General features: G+C 39.7%; 1 protein-coding gene across 2 annotated transcripts in view; it reads right to left on the bottom strand.

The window, feature by feature from the left end:
- The window catches only part of SKIV2L_3 (Helicase SKI2W), a 62,444-nt gene extending 45,140 nt beyond the window's left edge, over positions 1 to 17,304 (bottom strand). For both annotated transcript variants that reach the window (XM_051210479.1, XM_051210480.1), the window contains exons 1-7: positions 17,188 to 17,304; positions 16,737 to 17,014; positions 16,375 to 16,701; positions 11,414 to 11,676; positions 11,146 to 11,299; positions 9,614 to 9,890; positions 2,633 to 2,689 (exon numbers count right to left, since the gene is read on the bottom strand). In XM_051210479.1, coding sequence (XP_051070473.1) covers positions 2,633 to 2,689; positions 9,614 to 9,890; positions 11,146 to 11,299; positions 11,414 to 11,676; positions 16,375 to 16,701; positions 16,737 to 16,970 — 1,312 coding nt within the window. In that variant the 5' untranslated portion in view covers positions 16,971 to 17,014; positions 17,188 to 17,304. The remainder of the gene's footprint in view (positions 1 to 2,632; positions 2,690 to 9,613; positions 9,891 to 11,145; positions 11,300 to 11,413; positions 11,677 to 16,374; positions 16,702 to 16,736; positions 17,015 to 17,187) is intronic.

The raw sequence follows: 17,304 nt of genomic DNA, 5'->3' as shown, positions 1-17,304 counted from the left end.
GATGCCCAAACTGAAGCAGGTGGTATTTCTAAGGCGCCACACTCAGAGCGTTCGACCTAAAGGTCTGATCCACAAGGCAGTGGAGCAGATGCAGTCTTATAGCAGCCGGTGACCAACGGTTGGTTCATACACCATTTGTCCCTTCAGGATACTGGAGCCCATATGTACTATCGGTTTGGAGTCAGGGTCTTCCACTCCCCTAGATGGACTCTCAGTGTCCACCAACCCGGTTAAAGCACCGGACATTCGCTTTTCGTCCTCTCAATTTTGTAAACAACACCCCCGACACGGGAAGGCAGTGAGTAGGACTTCCCTGGCAGTGGCTGTATACGCGTGGCTATGTGAGAGCATTTCGAAAGAGAGCTAATTCTCCCACCCTCGGCCGTACCACGGCATTTGGGGGCATGAGGCCTAGTTACTAAGTATAAAATATTTGAGAAGAATCTTGAAAATAACCTCAACATCTTAATCATTAAAACAAATCTAAACTAGTCTAGACAAAGCAACTGTTTTAAAAATTGTCTGTAAACTATTAACTCTTAGCTATAAAACTTCATAATTTCTACTTGTATATCAATGTTAAAATATAAAAATGTATTAGATGTATAGGTAAAAAAATTTACAAAACTTAACAAAGAAATGACCTAAGTATTTTTTTAGGAAAAAACTGAACTAAACGAACAATTATCCTGAGTGCTGCTAAGATATATTGAATGAAGAATTTTAATGAACATTCTTCTCTTTACAATAATGTTTAACATTTAAATTTGCATTATATCGGTAGTCTGTTGTATATATACTTAATCGAATCTTACGATCAAGTTGGAAAATAACCCTGTGTGGGTTTGGGATACTTTTACGGTTACGAAAGCTTCCAGGTGGATAAATTTGCAACTTCATGAATAGAATTCTATCAGTCTTAAAAGGGCTAAACAAGCATTGTAATAGCCACTACTCAGTCACCGATCAATTGTACATATGTTATTCTTACGAGAGTTCCGTAGCGGTCCAAATAGCTCGGTGGTAACGTTTCAAACTGTGAGTAACTGCTATAACGAGATAAATATTAAGCAAAGTTGAACTTTAAGAACTTTCCTATCCAAAGTTGTTTGTATTTTTGTAGTATAATCTTTAAATACTGAAATAATTGTAGTTTTGTACCTTCCTGTTTGTAAGCTTTTCCGTGATTCCTAAGCTGTTGCTATGTTTCGTACCTTCCTTAAGTTACTGTTACTTTATCATGAACCCATTACTCAAACCTTTTTACATTTGGACAGTAAATATCGCCACATGATCATCATTTTTTAATTAAGTTGATATGAGCTCAAGAACTTACTTTATATGAGTTGAGTCATGAAAATGAACTGTGTAATTAGAATTTCACTACCTGCTGTGTTGTGTTCTATCATGGCTCTCTGGTGAGTGAGTGCTTATAAGTCCCAAGAGGCACAAAATCTAAGTCTGACATTTCTTTCTTGACACTTCAAAAAAGGTGCTCAACGACTCACTGTCCCTTCAAATGGTATGTATCTCGATAATTGTAGACGACTAAAACTGATTTTCTGTTCACAAACATAATGCGCAAAAACTTTCATTTTACTACTGTTGGTACGTTTTATGCACACATACAATACATATAAATACACATAAAACATGAGCAACCCAAAAAGATTGCTTAATATGATTATACTTTCGGATTTATGATGTTTGAAATATTAACCATCAAATGCAAACCAAAATCTCATGGTCGATAAATAGCATTGCTTTTTTGGTAGTGTAAGAGAAATATGCAGGGATGGATGCAATGGCACAAGAGTTACAATCGATATGGTGAAGATTTAAGGTAAATAACTAAGCCTTAATATTAATTAATTGGTAAGTGCCTCTCGAAAACTAACAGTACCTTGATCCAAAGATAGATTTTAACTGAAGAACTACTGAGAACCAATGAGCTGCAACACAAACCTGACTGAATTTTATTATATGTATCAATGAGGTTATGAATTCGTGAGATCTAAAAATCCCAAAGTATTTTGTTAAAGGTTAGTGCTGATGATAAATTTAATAGTAATGAACAAAGATCTCTGATCAAGTGAATTTTAGTTCAAAATAGCTTGTTTCATTTCATGATGGCGATCATTCAATAAAATTTGTACGAAATCTAAAAAAAACACATATTTTTTAAAATATTAATAATATACATGACAAATTTGTTGACGATAATCATCGGATAGAATTAGATTTATTTTAAAACTAATCAGTCACTGAGTAGTGACCAATACCATATTTATTAATTCCTTTAATATTGATCACATCGTATTTGTCAAGTTGGGAAGTGGCTACTAGTTCAAGTGACTCGACACCCATGCACTATGTTGAAATGTCAAGTGGTTGGAGATAGTCGAGAGGAAACCATGAAAAACATAGGTTCCACGCCAAACAACACTCGTCAGCAAGGTGTACCCTACAATCTTGAGAGAATTGGTGCTTCTTAGTGAATTTGAACATGTGTCACCTGATCTCACAGCCTGAGACGTTACCACCGAGCTATTCCAACGATGTTTCTTGTTTAATACCCCTAAACCTCCAACATATTTTATTACTGTATTACATGTAACTTGAATAAACTTACCAGGAGTACGATATGATGATCCTCCGAAATTTTTCGACAAAGCAGCTGCCTGATAACCTATAAACGGAAATAAATTGCAAACATTATACAATATGTGTTGCGTACTTTCCTTTTTCTATAAGCGCCACACACGTCACTTGATTTGTGTCAGTCAGTCACAACGTAGGACCAGGCACATATATCAGTCAGTTAGTAACAACGTAGAACTTCGTACGTACGTACATCAGTTCAAGTTGCCACACCACATTAGCACAGAGATGCAGTGGTCGATTCAAATCCCGTAGTGTTAAATGTAGTAAAATTATAAGCTGTAATCAGAAAAATTAGGGTTTGAAGATGTTATTCAAGGAGTACAATACAGTGAAATAAATTTGGAAAGAGGAAAAAAGGGACATGAAGAATTCAGAAGATTAGAATTTGGAAGAACACAAAGAGTGGATGCACCAGCGCACACCAATGCAAACGATTTTGAGCCATATCATTCAAGGTCTCTAACCATCGGTTGCTATCATCTCGCGGTCCTCAACCAGGTAGTCTACACCTACCAACATGACTCAGTCCACTTGTCAGTGACTTCATGGACTTGTGCCATGTTTTGGTCTGGCCGCCCCTAACTTTCTTCCAACCTACTCCTATACCATTGAACATCGCACGTCGAAGCAGTCGGTCGTTGGGCATACGTAACACATATCCCAGCCATCTCAACTGATGAAGTTTCACTACTTCATCAATTGATTTGCCATCCTTACCTAGTACCCGTTTCCTAACAACTGTGTTACTTACTCGATGGTCCCATGACATACGGGCAATGTTTCGAAGACACCTATGATCGAATACTAGTAACCTACGAATATCCTCTACTCTTACCGGCCATGTTTCACTGCCATAAAGTAGGACGGAACGAACTGCTGCGCAGTAAACACGTCCTTTGGTTGATAGACAGATATCTCGCCTACGCCATAAATGACGCAAGTTGGCAAAAGCTAATCGAGCCTTCTGTATCCGTGCTGAGATTTCGTCACACGCCAGGCCACAGAGACTGATGAGACTTCAAAGATTAGTGAAGCGGTCGACACGCTCAACTACTTCACTCCCTATCATTAGTTCGGGTGTCGATGTAACCCAATCCTGAAGCAACATTTTGCATTTCGAGGGAGAGAATCGCATCCCGAACATGCTTGCATTGTTGCTCATGGTGGTCAGAAGACACTGCATTTTGTCAGCGTCTTCACCAAATAAAACTATGTCATCTGCATATTCTAAGTCAACAAGTGAACCTCCCGGTAAAATTTCAACACCTGGAAATTTAGATGAGGAGAGTGTTATCTCTAAAAGTACGTCCACCACAAAGTTGAACAAGAATGGGGAGAGTGGACAGTCCTGACGAACACCACTTGAGGTAATCAATTTTGATGACAGTTCGCCATAAGCTCTCACTCTACCAGTTGTGTTCGAGTAGAGAGCCTTTATAAGGTTAATGTACTTCTTTGATACTCCTTTCAGTGACAAACACTGCCATAGAACCTCACGATCAACAGAGTCGAATGCCGCCTTAAGGTCGAGAAATACTACGATTGTGGGGCATCTGAATGTGTGTCTGTGTTCTAGAACCTGACCTAGTGTGAATATCTGGTCTATACAACCACGTCCAGGTCGAAAACCAGCCTGATTTTCCCTAGTCTGCTCTTCACGAGCTTTAGTTAGGCGTTGAAGTATTATTGAAGCTAATATTTTAGACACTATATTAGTCAAACTGATTCCTCTGTGATTGTCACAAGAGGACTTTTGTCCTTTCTTATAGACTGGCACAATCAGTGATTGAGACCAGTCAGATGGGATTACGTCCAGTTCCCAAATTCTACCTAAGACCTCAGTTAATCTCACTGCTGATACTGGACCACCATCCTTAAAAATCTCAGGAGTAAACCTGTCAGGACCTGCTGCTCTCCCACGCTTCAGATTTCTTATGGCTTTTTCAACTTCGTACATTAACTTGCCATTCAGGTTGACTAGAGATCGTGGGAAACCGAAGTGTAGCTGAAGGCCAGTTGAACTGATCCCTAAAGTGTTCTGCCCATCGATCCAATCTCCTGGATTGAGAATGTATAATATGTCCATCTTTCTCTGAGATTGTTTCGCTAACAGTCGGGTTTATTTATTTATTTATTTCAACACATAGATATTGGTACAAAGAGGCACCAAATACATATGCGCCACACAAATCTCATTCGATATGTGTGAGGGCTGTGATACTGCCCGGGTACCCAAACTGAAGCAGGTGGTTTTCTTAGGTAGCCACACCCCGAGCCTTCGACCTGAAGGTCTGATCCACAAGGCAGTGGAGCATCGTGAGGAGATGCAGTCCCATGGATGCCGGTGACCAACAATTGGTTCATACGCCATTTGTTCCCGCAGGATACTGGAGCCCATGTGCACCATTGGTTTTGAATCCGGTTAAAGCGCCGGAAATTCGCTTTTCGTCCTCTCATTTTCGTAAACAACACCCCCGCCACGAGAAGGCAGTGAGTAGGACTTCCCTGGCAGAGGCTATATACGCGTGGCCGTGCGAGAGCATTTCGAGAGGGAGAGCGGACTCTCCCCACTCTCGGCCGTACCAGGGCATTTGGGGGCTACAGTCGGGTTCCTAATACCTAACGAGTCTGAACAATTGTCTGTTATTACCTATTGCCGCTGCCTTTTCCATCTCTCTTGCTTTCGCTACCCACCACTGTTCACGATCATTGCGTAGACTTCTTGTCAGCTTGCGCTTAAGCTGACTCCGCTCTTCATTATGTTCAGAGCCAGGTGAGTTTCCGAGCATCTATCAGTGCGATAGATGCTGCTGAGATCCAGTGGTGCTCCCTAACCTTCTGGTTTACCTTACTAGCAGATATCACTGCTGTTTCCACAGCTTTTCGGATATCATTCCATGCTGCCTCGGGGTGGGCATCACATACATGGCTGCCTAACTGTTTTCCTAGTTGTTCCCCAAATATACTCTTAGCTTGACTATCATTAAGTAGGCCCCTAAGAGGTTTCCTTGCAGCGTCTTTCCTACGTCCAGTAAGACGCAAGCAAATACGCGCTCGCACTAGAGCATGATCTGAAACTAAGCATGTGCTCCAGAATGAGCGACAGTCTTCTATCGAGCCCCTCCATCGGTGGCTGATAGCGATGTGATCTATTTGGGTCCAACGTTGGGACGAATTAAGAGGTCGCCATGTTAAAAGACGTTTTTCCTTATGCTTAAAATTAGTATTTGCAAGGAACAGGCGGTTATCTGAGCATAGCTGCAACAGACGGTCGCCATTATCTGTTCTTTGAGCCACGACACCATAAGATCCACCTAGGTGTCTTTCCCTATCGCTTAGTTTACCTACTTGAGCATAAAAGTCACCGGCCACTATGACTACATCAGAGCGCCTAGCTTTTCGGAGAAGGTCGGAAAGCTTTCTGTAAAACTCATCTTTTACATCATCTGAGCTGCAGTCAGTGGGAGAATAGGTAGAAACGACGAAGAGGCAACGACGAGTGTTCCTATCTTTCCGGATTCTTACTGTTCCGTTCAGTCGAACAGCGCACAAACGGCTGTCTACTGGGATCCACTCTAAGAGAGCTAGTTCTGCCCTAGGACTCAATGCTATACCTACGCCGGCGAGGCCACGGGAAGCAGAATCAGGGCTTCCAGATACACGAAGCGTAAATCGAGTCGGTTCTTTATTTTGGCATGGTGAGGTTAAATGAATGACGCTACTCGGATCCTGTATGCGCGTTTCGGAGACGCAGCACACATCGATGGCGCGAGATTCTAAAGTCCTAGCTAAGGAAGCCTGCTGTCCTATTTGGCACAGTGTTCGTACGTTAAAAGCTCCTACGTGTAGTTTAGAGCGTGGTTTCAGGAGACCAGGAATAACGTTCCGCGTACTCGAATCGTTTGCCCTAGCGGTGGAGATGATAGAGTTGTTAGGAGGTGTAGGAAGGATTTGAATGTGACCAACTTGGTCTCGTGTGCTGTTACGGGTATGAGGGCTGGTGTCACTTCCCGGCTACCCACACCGTGGAAGGGTATTTCTTGAGGAACATGAAAAGGAAATTGGATTAATGTTGGCCTTAACTACCGCAGAGCCCAAGGGACAACTGCTTGAGGCCGGTCGCGCACGGCCTTTTCGTGGAAGGTTTTTAATGTGTTAGCTCCGTTCTTCAAAGGGCTTTACCGCCGGAGACGGAAATCCGTGAGGTAAGGTGAGGTGTGACATTTTTAGGGTCGACCTTTTCTAACCCCACCCCTCCTTGTGGGAAGGCAGCATCGCTGCAGATGCTGGTTGTCCGAGGGAAACACCTTACTGCTGTCACACCCCCTCTACAGTCAGCAGTACGACTTCGCCCTCAGACCTTGAGTTGCTGCTTTTAGTCTTACCGTTCTCCGATCGACTTGCCTGGCATGGTAGAACCTACAGGAACATATGTTCCAGCCAATATAGCTCCGTTGGGTCATCACGATAGGCAAGCCCGACCACCGCGTTAAGGTAGCAGCTTAGGTCGGGAGGCACATATATGCATCGGTCCAAGTTGACATCCCTCATTAACACAACAAGATGGACACCGAATTCATAAAAGTAGTTAATTCAGAGGTGGTAATATACAAAAGAAAGATCGCAATACGGATATAGTACAAGAAGAAAGAATTAGTTCGTAGAAAGAAAGGCAGAGAGTGTATACACCGGCGCCATTGTAATCGATTCTGAGCCAGTTCACCAAGACTCTCCAACCATTGGTTACGATAGTCACGCGGAACCCAACCAAGCAGTCGGCATCTACCAACATGGCTGAGACTAGAAGTTAGTACTTGATTTGTGTGAGGGCTGTGATACTGCCCGGATGCCCAAACTGAAGCAGGTGCAGTCTTATAGCAGCCGGTGACCAACGGTTGGTTCATACACCATTTGTCCCTTCAGGATACTGGAGCCCATATGTACTATCGGTTTGGAGTCAGGGTCTTCCACTCCCTAGATGGACTCTCAGTGTCCACCAACCCGGTTAAAGCACCGGACATTCGCTTTTCGTCCTCTCAATTTTGTAAACAACACCCCCGACACGGGAAGGCAGTGAGTAGGACTTCCCTGGTAGTGGCTGTATACGCGTGGCTATGTGAGAGCATTTCGAAAGAGAGCTAATTCTCCCACCCTCGGCCGTACCAGGGCATTTGAGGACTTTCTTTTAAGGTGAGTACACGGGAAGGACCACACAATCTACTGATAAGAGTAGCGGTGCTTGCAGTGCCAGTTCTTACATGATAAGCTTACTTATTAAAAGAAGACCAGGTTGCACGACAAAATACAAGAATACCTGTTAAAATAAGACTCACAGGCTCCAAACAGTGGTTTGATAAAGTGCTTCGTAAATGACAGAGGGACTTCAGTCTATGCACGAACTTCAGGTGGTGCTTAAATGACCTGAAGAATGTCCAACTACTTGCTGGAACTACACAAACGTTGTAGATTTGTGTGAAGAATCAGGACAAGGATTGACAATTGAATGTCAGGGTTAGGAATTAGAGTTGAGGCTTTCACTATGAACTGACATCATTTGGTGCCTAAATGCCAATTAGCTTTATGGATAAATGAATTTTGGAACGAAATTCAAGGCCTGATATATTCTTTCAGGTCGGTTCGTACATAAATTAACGGTCTCGCCCAAAATGACTAGTATAGTAACCCTAGAAATAAGCATTATACAAGCATGAGCTGAAGACAAAATAAGGGCTAGCAGAAAAATAATCGAACGGAAAAAACACTGAGATGAGGAACCTCAACCATAGCTCCCCACACTATATTCGCTATATGAATACGACTTAAACGCACTACACGTAGTAACAGAATAACAGGAAATGATTTGTATAAATTTTAAAAATAACACAACAGTTGAACAGTATATTAAACACGTGAAGCATTAACAAGCGAACGAATAACAGGCGATAGCTAAAGTATTTCACCTAATGATAAATGCAGCAACAAGTTTTGAGGTACAACATAGAGTTAAACTAAAAACAGTAGGCAAAGATGTGAACTAAGACGTAGAACAGCGATCTAATTACAGAACTCCTAAAATAACGAACCACCACATGGATCACAGAGACACAAGTGAACTGAAATCTTGCTGAACGTTTTATCGCTAGATGAACCCACCCAACTTCGTAAATTTGAATAACAACCATAAAATGAAATTCAACATCCACTACGCGAAAACAATTAGAATGACAAATTATTATATACTCACTGATTTATTGCAAAAATACTCAACCATAAATCTCATCGGCGAAGACATCACCGAAAGCAACGCTGATCCAAAACAGGTTTTCATGGTGGGAGACGGTCATTGTTATTCAACCAGTGACCAACTACTCCTCACCGGCCACCAAAGCGACTCTTCCGTACATAGAGGCCTTATCGACAAATTCAAATCTCTAGATAACACTTAAACATCTGTCAAACGCGATTTCTTATGATCATTTAACTCGTGTTAGAGCTAATCCTCGATTGTATCCGGTCGGCAATTTGTTGGGGCGTAGGCATTGATAACGACATAAAATCGTATTCCATTTTTGACTTCTCGCTCTGACGGAACTTTTTAATCTTGAGACACACTGACTACTGTTAATTTGGGTCTAATCGATTTGGTACAGGGGCGCTTAACAAACCCAATAAAATCTGATTAGGAAACATTATTAAGTTTTGATACTATAAGAAACATGTGGTAACCTGACAAATTATATTCCTATTGACAAAGCATACAAACTTAATACAATAGAAAATAGTTACCATCATAGGTCATGACTCTTCATTTGAAAAGAATCGTTGACATGATTGTTAAACAAATCGATAACTTCATGAAAATGAGTCAGTCAATATTTTACCCATGAGCGCAAATACTATGAAGGAATACGTGACAACTTATTTCCTTATTCTGACGTGTAAACGTTACCTGAATCTATAAAGCGACCATCTTTGTCTACAATAAGGTGAAGGTGGGATGTATATTGTTCCGTCATGCCAGTATATAGGTAATGTTCCAGTGGAACAGGGCGTTTATCTGTTGCGATGACATGAATCTCACAACCTCGTACACGTCCTAACCAATCAGCTATTTCATAATTATTTGGTACAGTGGCGCTTAACATTACTAGTAGAATATGCTTAGGAAGCATTATCATAATCTGTTCCCATACGTAACCTCTGTCTGGATTATTAATATAATGTACCTAAAGAGAAAAAGGAAAGGAAATAAAAAATAACAGTAACAATAATAACAATAAAAATTACAATAATGATAATCAAGCTTATTTATTAATCCAGCAATCTCTGATGAAGTAAACAGATAAACTAGACAAATGTAGAACATAGTTTGTTAGCTAATGAACCATTTCTTCACTGAAGAAAGAGTGAAAATAATCTGGAAAAATTAAATTTCAGAAGTAAAAGAGTCAAATTAGTGTAAAACTTCAAGTAAAAATCTCAACAACAATTAAACAACTACAATTACGAATATAAACAGAAAGTTTCGACTAGGGACACATATGTCGGTGAACATGTGTTTTATCATAGGTATCATTACCAAGGTTTGGTTTGATAATTTCGATTAAATTGAGCATTGGGTAATAAGAATATTAATATTCTTATTGTTCCGTTGTACTATATAAACTTGGGTTAATTTTAATTTAGTTATTTATTCTCTGAAGAAGTGACTTACACTAAGTCAAGAAACGTCGGAAAATCTAATTTTTCTACTCATTGGGATATTACAAATATACTATTTATTTGTGTTTTATCAAATCATACTCATCAATGATAGAACTCTGGAAATTTTCTCTTAAATCTAGTCACTAGTGAGCACATGATAACTATCAGTATGGATTTATGGATATTGTTGAATTTCATAGAAGATAACCACGCAATAACGTAAATCGATTGATATTAGACTCAGTGGTCTAGCGGTTAGAAGTTTGCACGCGAGACTGAAGGTCCTAGGTTCGATTCCCTGTTGTAGGGTCGTGGATGTGAACTTCTGAGGAGTCCCACACTAGGATGGAACGGCTGTCCGATACTTTCGAGTTTTCAGTGGTTGTTTAACTTTACTTGGTTTGTGATTTCGATGAATTGCAGTGATCAGTTATTGCAATAAGATTTATTCTAACGTAAAATAATACCTTTATAGTAATTTTTAGTCAACAGGACGTAATAAAATAATCATAACTGTAATAATAATTTCAAGAATATGGGCCCACGACGTTTGTGTTATTTGGAATACTATATGTTTTGGAAGGTATTTGAGCTGAAACCAAATAAACTTATCACAATTAACTGTCTTGTGGTACGAAATGTAGAAATTTTGACAATCATCTACAATAGTCTAGCCCGATTTTTTCCACAGATATGTAATTTAATAAAACAACATAATTATAACAAAATAGTTTTTATTAAACAACCTTGGTAATTAAATGATAAGCAATAGCTTACCTCGTCCAAGATTACAATTTCAAGATTTTTGATAATCTCAGATGCATTGCACAACATATTATATAATATTTCAGTGGTCATGATAAGTAGTGATGCTTCTTGAGCTAGTTTGATATCCCCAGTAATTAGTCCTACATTTTCACCAAATCTTTCCCTAGAGTAGTTGGTAAGTGGTAGACAAAACTGTGCTTAGTATATCCCCATATATATAAACTACGATAAAATACATATTAAACTATCATTTCACTAATTCAACAAAATGACTAACCTAAAATCATGAAATTTCTGATTGGAAAGTGCTTTAACTGGACTTGTATAGATGACACGTGAACCACGGCGTAAACAAATAGCGCATGCGTATTCTGCAATCACCGTTTTACCAGACGATGTATGTGCTGAAACAAATACTGTTTTGTTGTTTTCAAGACAAAGAATTGCACGTTTTTGAAATGTGTCAAGCTCGAAATCCCAATGCAATGCTGGATTATGAATTAATTTTGTTAAGGTCGGGAGTGGTGTTACAGTATCCTCCTATGCAGAAAGTGATAATAATCATAGGAATGAAAATTTACGGATAATATGCATAAATGAACCTGTTAAAAACACCATGTAAATCAAAATACAAAATGTAGATCAAAATACTGTCGTTTCAAATAAACAAACTCATATTTCCATGCAGCGATTACATTTTGTTTCAACTTCAGTTTCAACTTTATATTGTATAATTAATTGGCGGTTAAAATGTCTCACTATATGAGATAAAAAGAAACGAACGTCTACTACACATATTCAAATCCATGAGGCCATTCATCGGTAAGGCTAAATGACACATTCAGTACTTGGACACGAAATTGACTCCTGATCGTTTTCTAGTTCCTCAGAAATCCCCTACGCTTGAACCTCAAACGAAAGACGAAAGGCAGGAAGTACGAAAAGATGCTTCACTTCAAAGGTTATTTTGAGTATAGAGAATAAGGATATTTATGGGTGATCTTGATATTCTGTAAGTCGCTGAAAATATGTCAAAATTGGAAACAATATCGCTAGTTGTTTAATCAGAAGAAGACACGAAACCAACCTTTCCTAGAGTTTTCTGGGAAGTCTCTGTCAAACATTGGCTGGCGGACGTATTTTTCAACCTTCTCACAGTTTCTGAAGGCTTTTACGAGGAAATCTAGTAATAAACATCAATTAATTTGTACGGCGTCATTTTGATCAATTTGCTAATAAAACTGACCAATTCTAGACATCTTTAGTGAACGGATGTCATTCAAGAATTAGTTTTTTTCATTAACAGAGTATATAACAGAAGTTGTTTGTGTAATATTGGGCAAGGAAGTGTATACATTCTGGGTAATGTTTAAGTGAACAAAAAATAACCAAGTCATGCAAACGAAATTACTTAATCTGCCAGGTATTTGGTGAACTGATGCGAATACGTAAAATACTTTAAATAAAACACTTTGTCAACGTCCTCAACTGCAAAACGTTAGTAAAGAAAGTTCCACACAAAAATCAAAATGCTTGACTCGTTATCCACCCCACAACAAGCACATCTTGATCACATGATTACAATATGAAGATAATCAGTCAGTAAGCATTCCAAAACATATTACATTACAAACGAATTCTAAGCTTTCTGAAATAAAAATGTGTGTGAACCAATATGGAGATAATTAGAATAGGAGTTTATTTAGATTGCAGAGATTTATAGTTTACATAACAGGATACTAGCTGCATAAATCTTTAGAATAAGGAACCGTGGGGCGGCTGTTTCGATCTAGAATGGAACTACTCGTCAGGGAGTATTCACGACCCCACCGAGGACTGAACTCAAGACCCCCAGATCTGAAGGCAAACGCCCAACATTAGACTACTGAGTCTGGATTCAGAAGTATACATCACCGGCTATAATCGAACCTTGATATTACGCGAACACCTTACAATGTCATCGGTGGATAAATGTCAGACACCCCACAAGGTTGAATTAAATATCTCACTAGAACACGGAGAATAATCTGTCGCAATCAGCCACTAGTGATGAAAGAAGACTTAATAGTATAAAGCTTTAAGCTGAACACTAAGCCCGTAGGCCCTCAGTTCGATCTAAAGTGAGATGGTGGGTGCCCGCTTCTGAGGAGCCCCGTACCATCATAAAACAGCTGTCCGGTGCTTGATGGTTTCACTGGTTATCTAGATGAGGTCAGTCAGTTATGTAAAAAAATGTGAAATAGTTTACACTACAAATTAGCTTTAGCTACATTACTGTTGAACCAATTCTTTCTTCCTGTATTATATCCTTATACACAATCTTTCTTTTATATATTACTACCATTGGAGTAACTACTATGAATTTGGTGTTCATCTTGTTGTGCTAATGAGGTATAGCAACTTGGACCGATGCACATATGTGCCTGGTCTTACGTTGTAGCTGACTGACTGACACTACTTCTGAAAACCAGAAAACACATGATGTCTAGGACGAAAGAGTTTCTTTCTCCGATCTTCAACGGTTGTCTAGCTAAGCCAGTTTATGGTGTTAACTATCATTAAAGTCTTCACAATCCCTCGATCCTAATGAAAAGACAATATATTGGATGTGGAGAATAAATTCGTAATTCATTATTGCTTGATATCTGTAGTTTGTAAAGAACCTATGATTGATTAATGAAATGTGTTGAGCCTATAACAAACAAATGATCACCATTGCTGTCCTAAGTATTTCATATACGTCAGGAAAAAATGGGAATCATGTAACCCGGTGAACTGCTAGAATGAAACAATGGAGAGAGGTGGTTGTATGCTCTCACTCTATCTGATGTGTTTGTATACAGAGCTTGCAGTAAGTATGGCGTAACGCCGGAATTTCATAGAGGGTGAAAATTATAACCAATAAATAAACAACCAGGACGAAAGCCGGTCTGCTTCTCGCAAGTCAGTCTTTTATATGTTTCAGTGTGAATTATAACGGAAACCAATAGTTCTGAATCGATTGAAAGTAAACTTATTCTGGATCTTTGTAGAATAGATGACTTAAACCCATTTTAAGGACTAGGACTACTGTCGCTTGATTTTAGGATGACAGAACACTCTCTACTTCGTAAATCTTTCCAAACAATCTAGTTGGTTCCCTGAACAAGAAGCTCGCCAGAGTGAGTCGTTCGGACCTGACGATTTGTGACGCTCCGGAAGTTGGGATTCCTAGGCGGCCACCTCTCCGTCAGGTGGGTCAGTTTTCACTGGTCATGATGGGCAGGCAAACCTGGTGGACGGCCAAAATGTCGTTCGAAAAAACTCTGCGCACTGTCCAAGGTCTCGTTAAATATTATTTATCGACTCCCTAGATAGCTTCACTCACATCAAGCTTCTTCCCCCCAACGACTCGGATCAATTGAAAGAGCTTTTGACAGATACCAGATGCAGATGCTGCTTCCAAACTAGCTAGCATGCTTCAAGTACCAAGTGTTCGGTTCTCACACAACTTCTGTATAACTTCCAAATCTAAGAGTCTGTTTGTTGCCAAGCTCGTGATTAGTCACAGTCAACCGTGTCTCCAGAGGTCTGTTGAAACTTAGTGGTAGTCGGCGAGGCGTTTCGCAAAGCCACAAGCAACTTGTCATTTTCTTGACGCCAGGCAAATGCAACCGGTCTCCCCATGTGTTTCTTCGTGGACTGATATTTAGCCTTGAACCTTGTTCATTTTTATGTTTAGTTGCAATGGAAGCTGCAGCCAATTTTTATTTATCAACTACTTCAGAACAATGAAATGTTTGGCCACTTAAAATCAAAATAAAGGGGCCAAAGCCAAAGCACGATAAGAGATCAGATACGTATTTGAGAATGAGTGCGTCACATACACAAACATATAAGCAGTAGCTGAACGCAGAGGGAGTGGAAACATACATCATATCAGACTGTGTCGAAAGTAACGCCGACCCAAAACAGGTTTTCATGGTGGGAGACGGTCATTGTTATTCAACCAGTGACCAACTACTCCTCACCGGCCACCAAAGCGACTCTTCCGTACATAGAGGCCTTATCGACAAATTCAAATCTCTAGATAACACTTAAACATCTGTCAAACGCGATTTCTTATGATCATTTAACTCGTGTTAGAGCTAATCCTCGATTGTATCCGGTCGGCAATTTGTTGGGGCGTAGGCATTGATAACGATATAAAATCGTATTCCATTTTTGACTTCTCGCTCTGACGGAACTTTTTAATCTTGAGACACACTGACTACTGTTAATTGGGGTCCAGTCGACTTGTGCTGTCTGGTACTTACTGCGACACGGAAGCCAGACAAACCGAACAGAAATGCCACAGAGTTACCAGACAAATACACACGGAACAAGCGTCTCGAATCGAGAAATAGGATGTGCAATTCTAGCATTAATGCAGTCTTAAGTATGGGGCTCGGGTGTACAGCAGATGTCCATATCAAGACTTCATAAAGACAACCAAATTTACCGTCTGATCTGTATTAGCGCCAGAACGTTGAGAGAACCCAGTTTGAGTGTTAATCATAGCTTCAGAAAGGCTTATTCAGAATCTGTACTTGGTGGTAGCCATTAAACTTTTGACTAGTCTGTAATTTGAGTTCGTTTCAACACGACAAAATTGTTGTCTGCTTGATTGGTTGAATTACTTGTGATCTGAATACAACGCGAATATAAATAATACTGTCATTCCGACTATATTAATGCGCCTACGACTATTGTTGAGGTTAAAGTTGAACAAGTAGTTGAAATCTACCACTGAAAGCCACGTTTTTGACAGACAACCGAGTGCCTCATTTGTGTCAGATGGCTGAAGTTGGTGAAGGAAAAGGAAATTTACGTCTATCCCAAAATATCCTCAGACGAAAATCTATAGAAATTGGCGATATTTTAAACGCTAATGGGGTAATCAACAAAATTCACAAGATTATTAGTTACATCACCATCTCCATAAAACGAAACTGTTTCACTAAGATGCATCAATTCTATTACAATATCCAGGTAGAACTAAGAAAGCTATCAGTAGGACATTTTTGATAAGTTAAGATACAAACACGTTAAGTAAAGTTAAGTAAAGTGAACCACTTAACATAGCTAGGTGGACATATGCAAAACAACAAAGGAACACGGTCGTTGTTTTCCACCAAATATTTTGGATGGAGACCCATGCGAGATTGACTTTAGGAAAATTTTCAGAAACAAAGCGTTTGCAAAGCATTCAAAACTTACTATTGTAGCATAGGATTCACGTGGTTTGCAGCTCCTTATTCGTCTTTTAAGAAACGTGATCGTTTCTCTTTTGGGTAGTAAGAAAGTTCCTGCTTCACTTATCTGAGCTGTTAGTCGAAGAAAATATCCCTTGGGAAAACACCAATTCTGAACCACATCCTCAGAAGCCATTTTCAATAATTCATCAATTATACTAGGGACAGTTGGTAAATCACCAGAACAGTCAGGTGATTTACGTATACAACTCAATAGATTAAACTCCATCTTAGTTGAACGGAGAGCCTGTTTACTAATTTCATGGATGGATTTCATAATTGTTGGTTCAACCTACGGAGATCAGGCCTGTTTCCAATAAAACTCACCCTAGTGTTGGCAGTATTTATTCCACAAGATGTAGCCGTAGCACATGACCGTTTAAAATTAACATCAGGATCCACTACTTTCCCCGTCATACCATCTCTATGTATTGGGATATTATGATACGGGATTTGGGTTCGTTGGTGAATTAAATCATGTTTTAGAGAGTCCGGAATTAAGTTCTCATTCTTTGAGAAAGAATGTCCGAGGAAAGCGTGAACTTGTAATATCTGACTCATAGTTCTATATTCTGTTATAGCTGTTAAGCGACTGCAACTTAGGCCTGTAACCAAAGTAGAGAAACACCAAAACAACAACAATTGAGACTGGAATTCCATTTTTCTTTCGGGAGTAAACAAAAGACAACTTCGGGGGTATTTGTAAATCACATCTCACAACTATGGGTCGCATGATGGGCTTACGTGAGGTACGCAGTGCCCATAAAATTCCACTTACCTTTCCAAAATTTACCTTGAGTACCCTGCAAACGGGACGGTAAAAACGGCAAGGTAAAAACGGCAAGGTAAAAACGGTAATCCCTTTCAAACCTGTCCGCCGTTTCTTTTCAACGAC

This window comes from Schistosoma haematobium, chromosome ZW (genome assembly GCF_000699445.3).
Source record: "Schistosoma haematobium chromosome ZW, whole genome shotgun sequence".
NCBI classification, from domain to species: domain Eukaryota; kingdom Metazoa; phylum Platyhelminthes; class Trematoda; order Strigeidida; family Schistosomatidae; genus Schistosoma; species Schistosoma haematobium.
The sequence above is the reverse complement of the archived record's forward strand: the minus strand, read 5'-3'. Positions and strand labels throughout refer to the sequence as shown.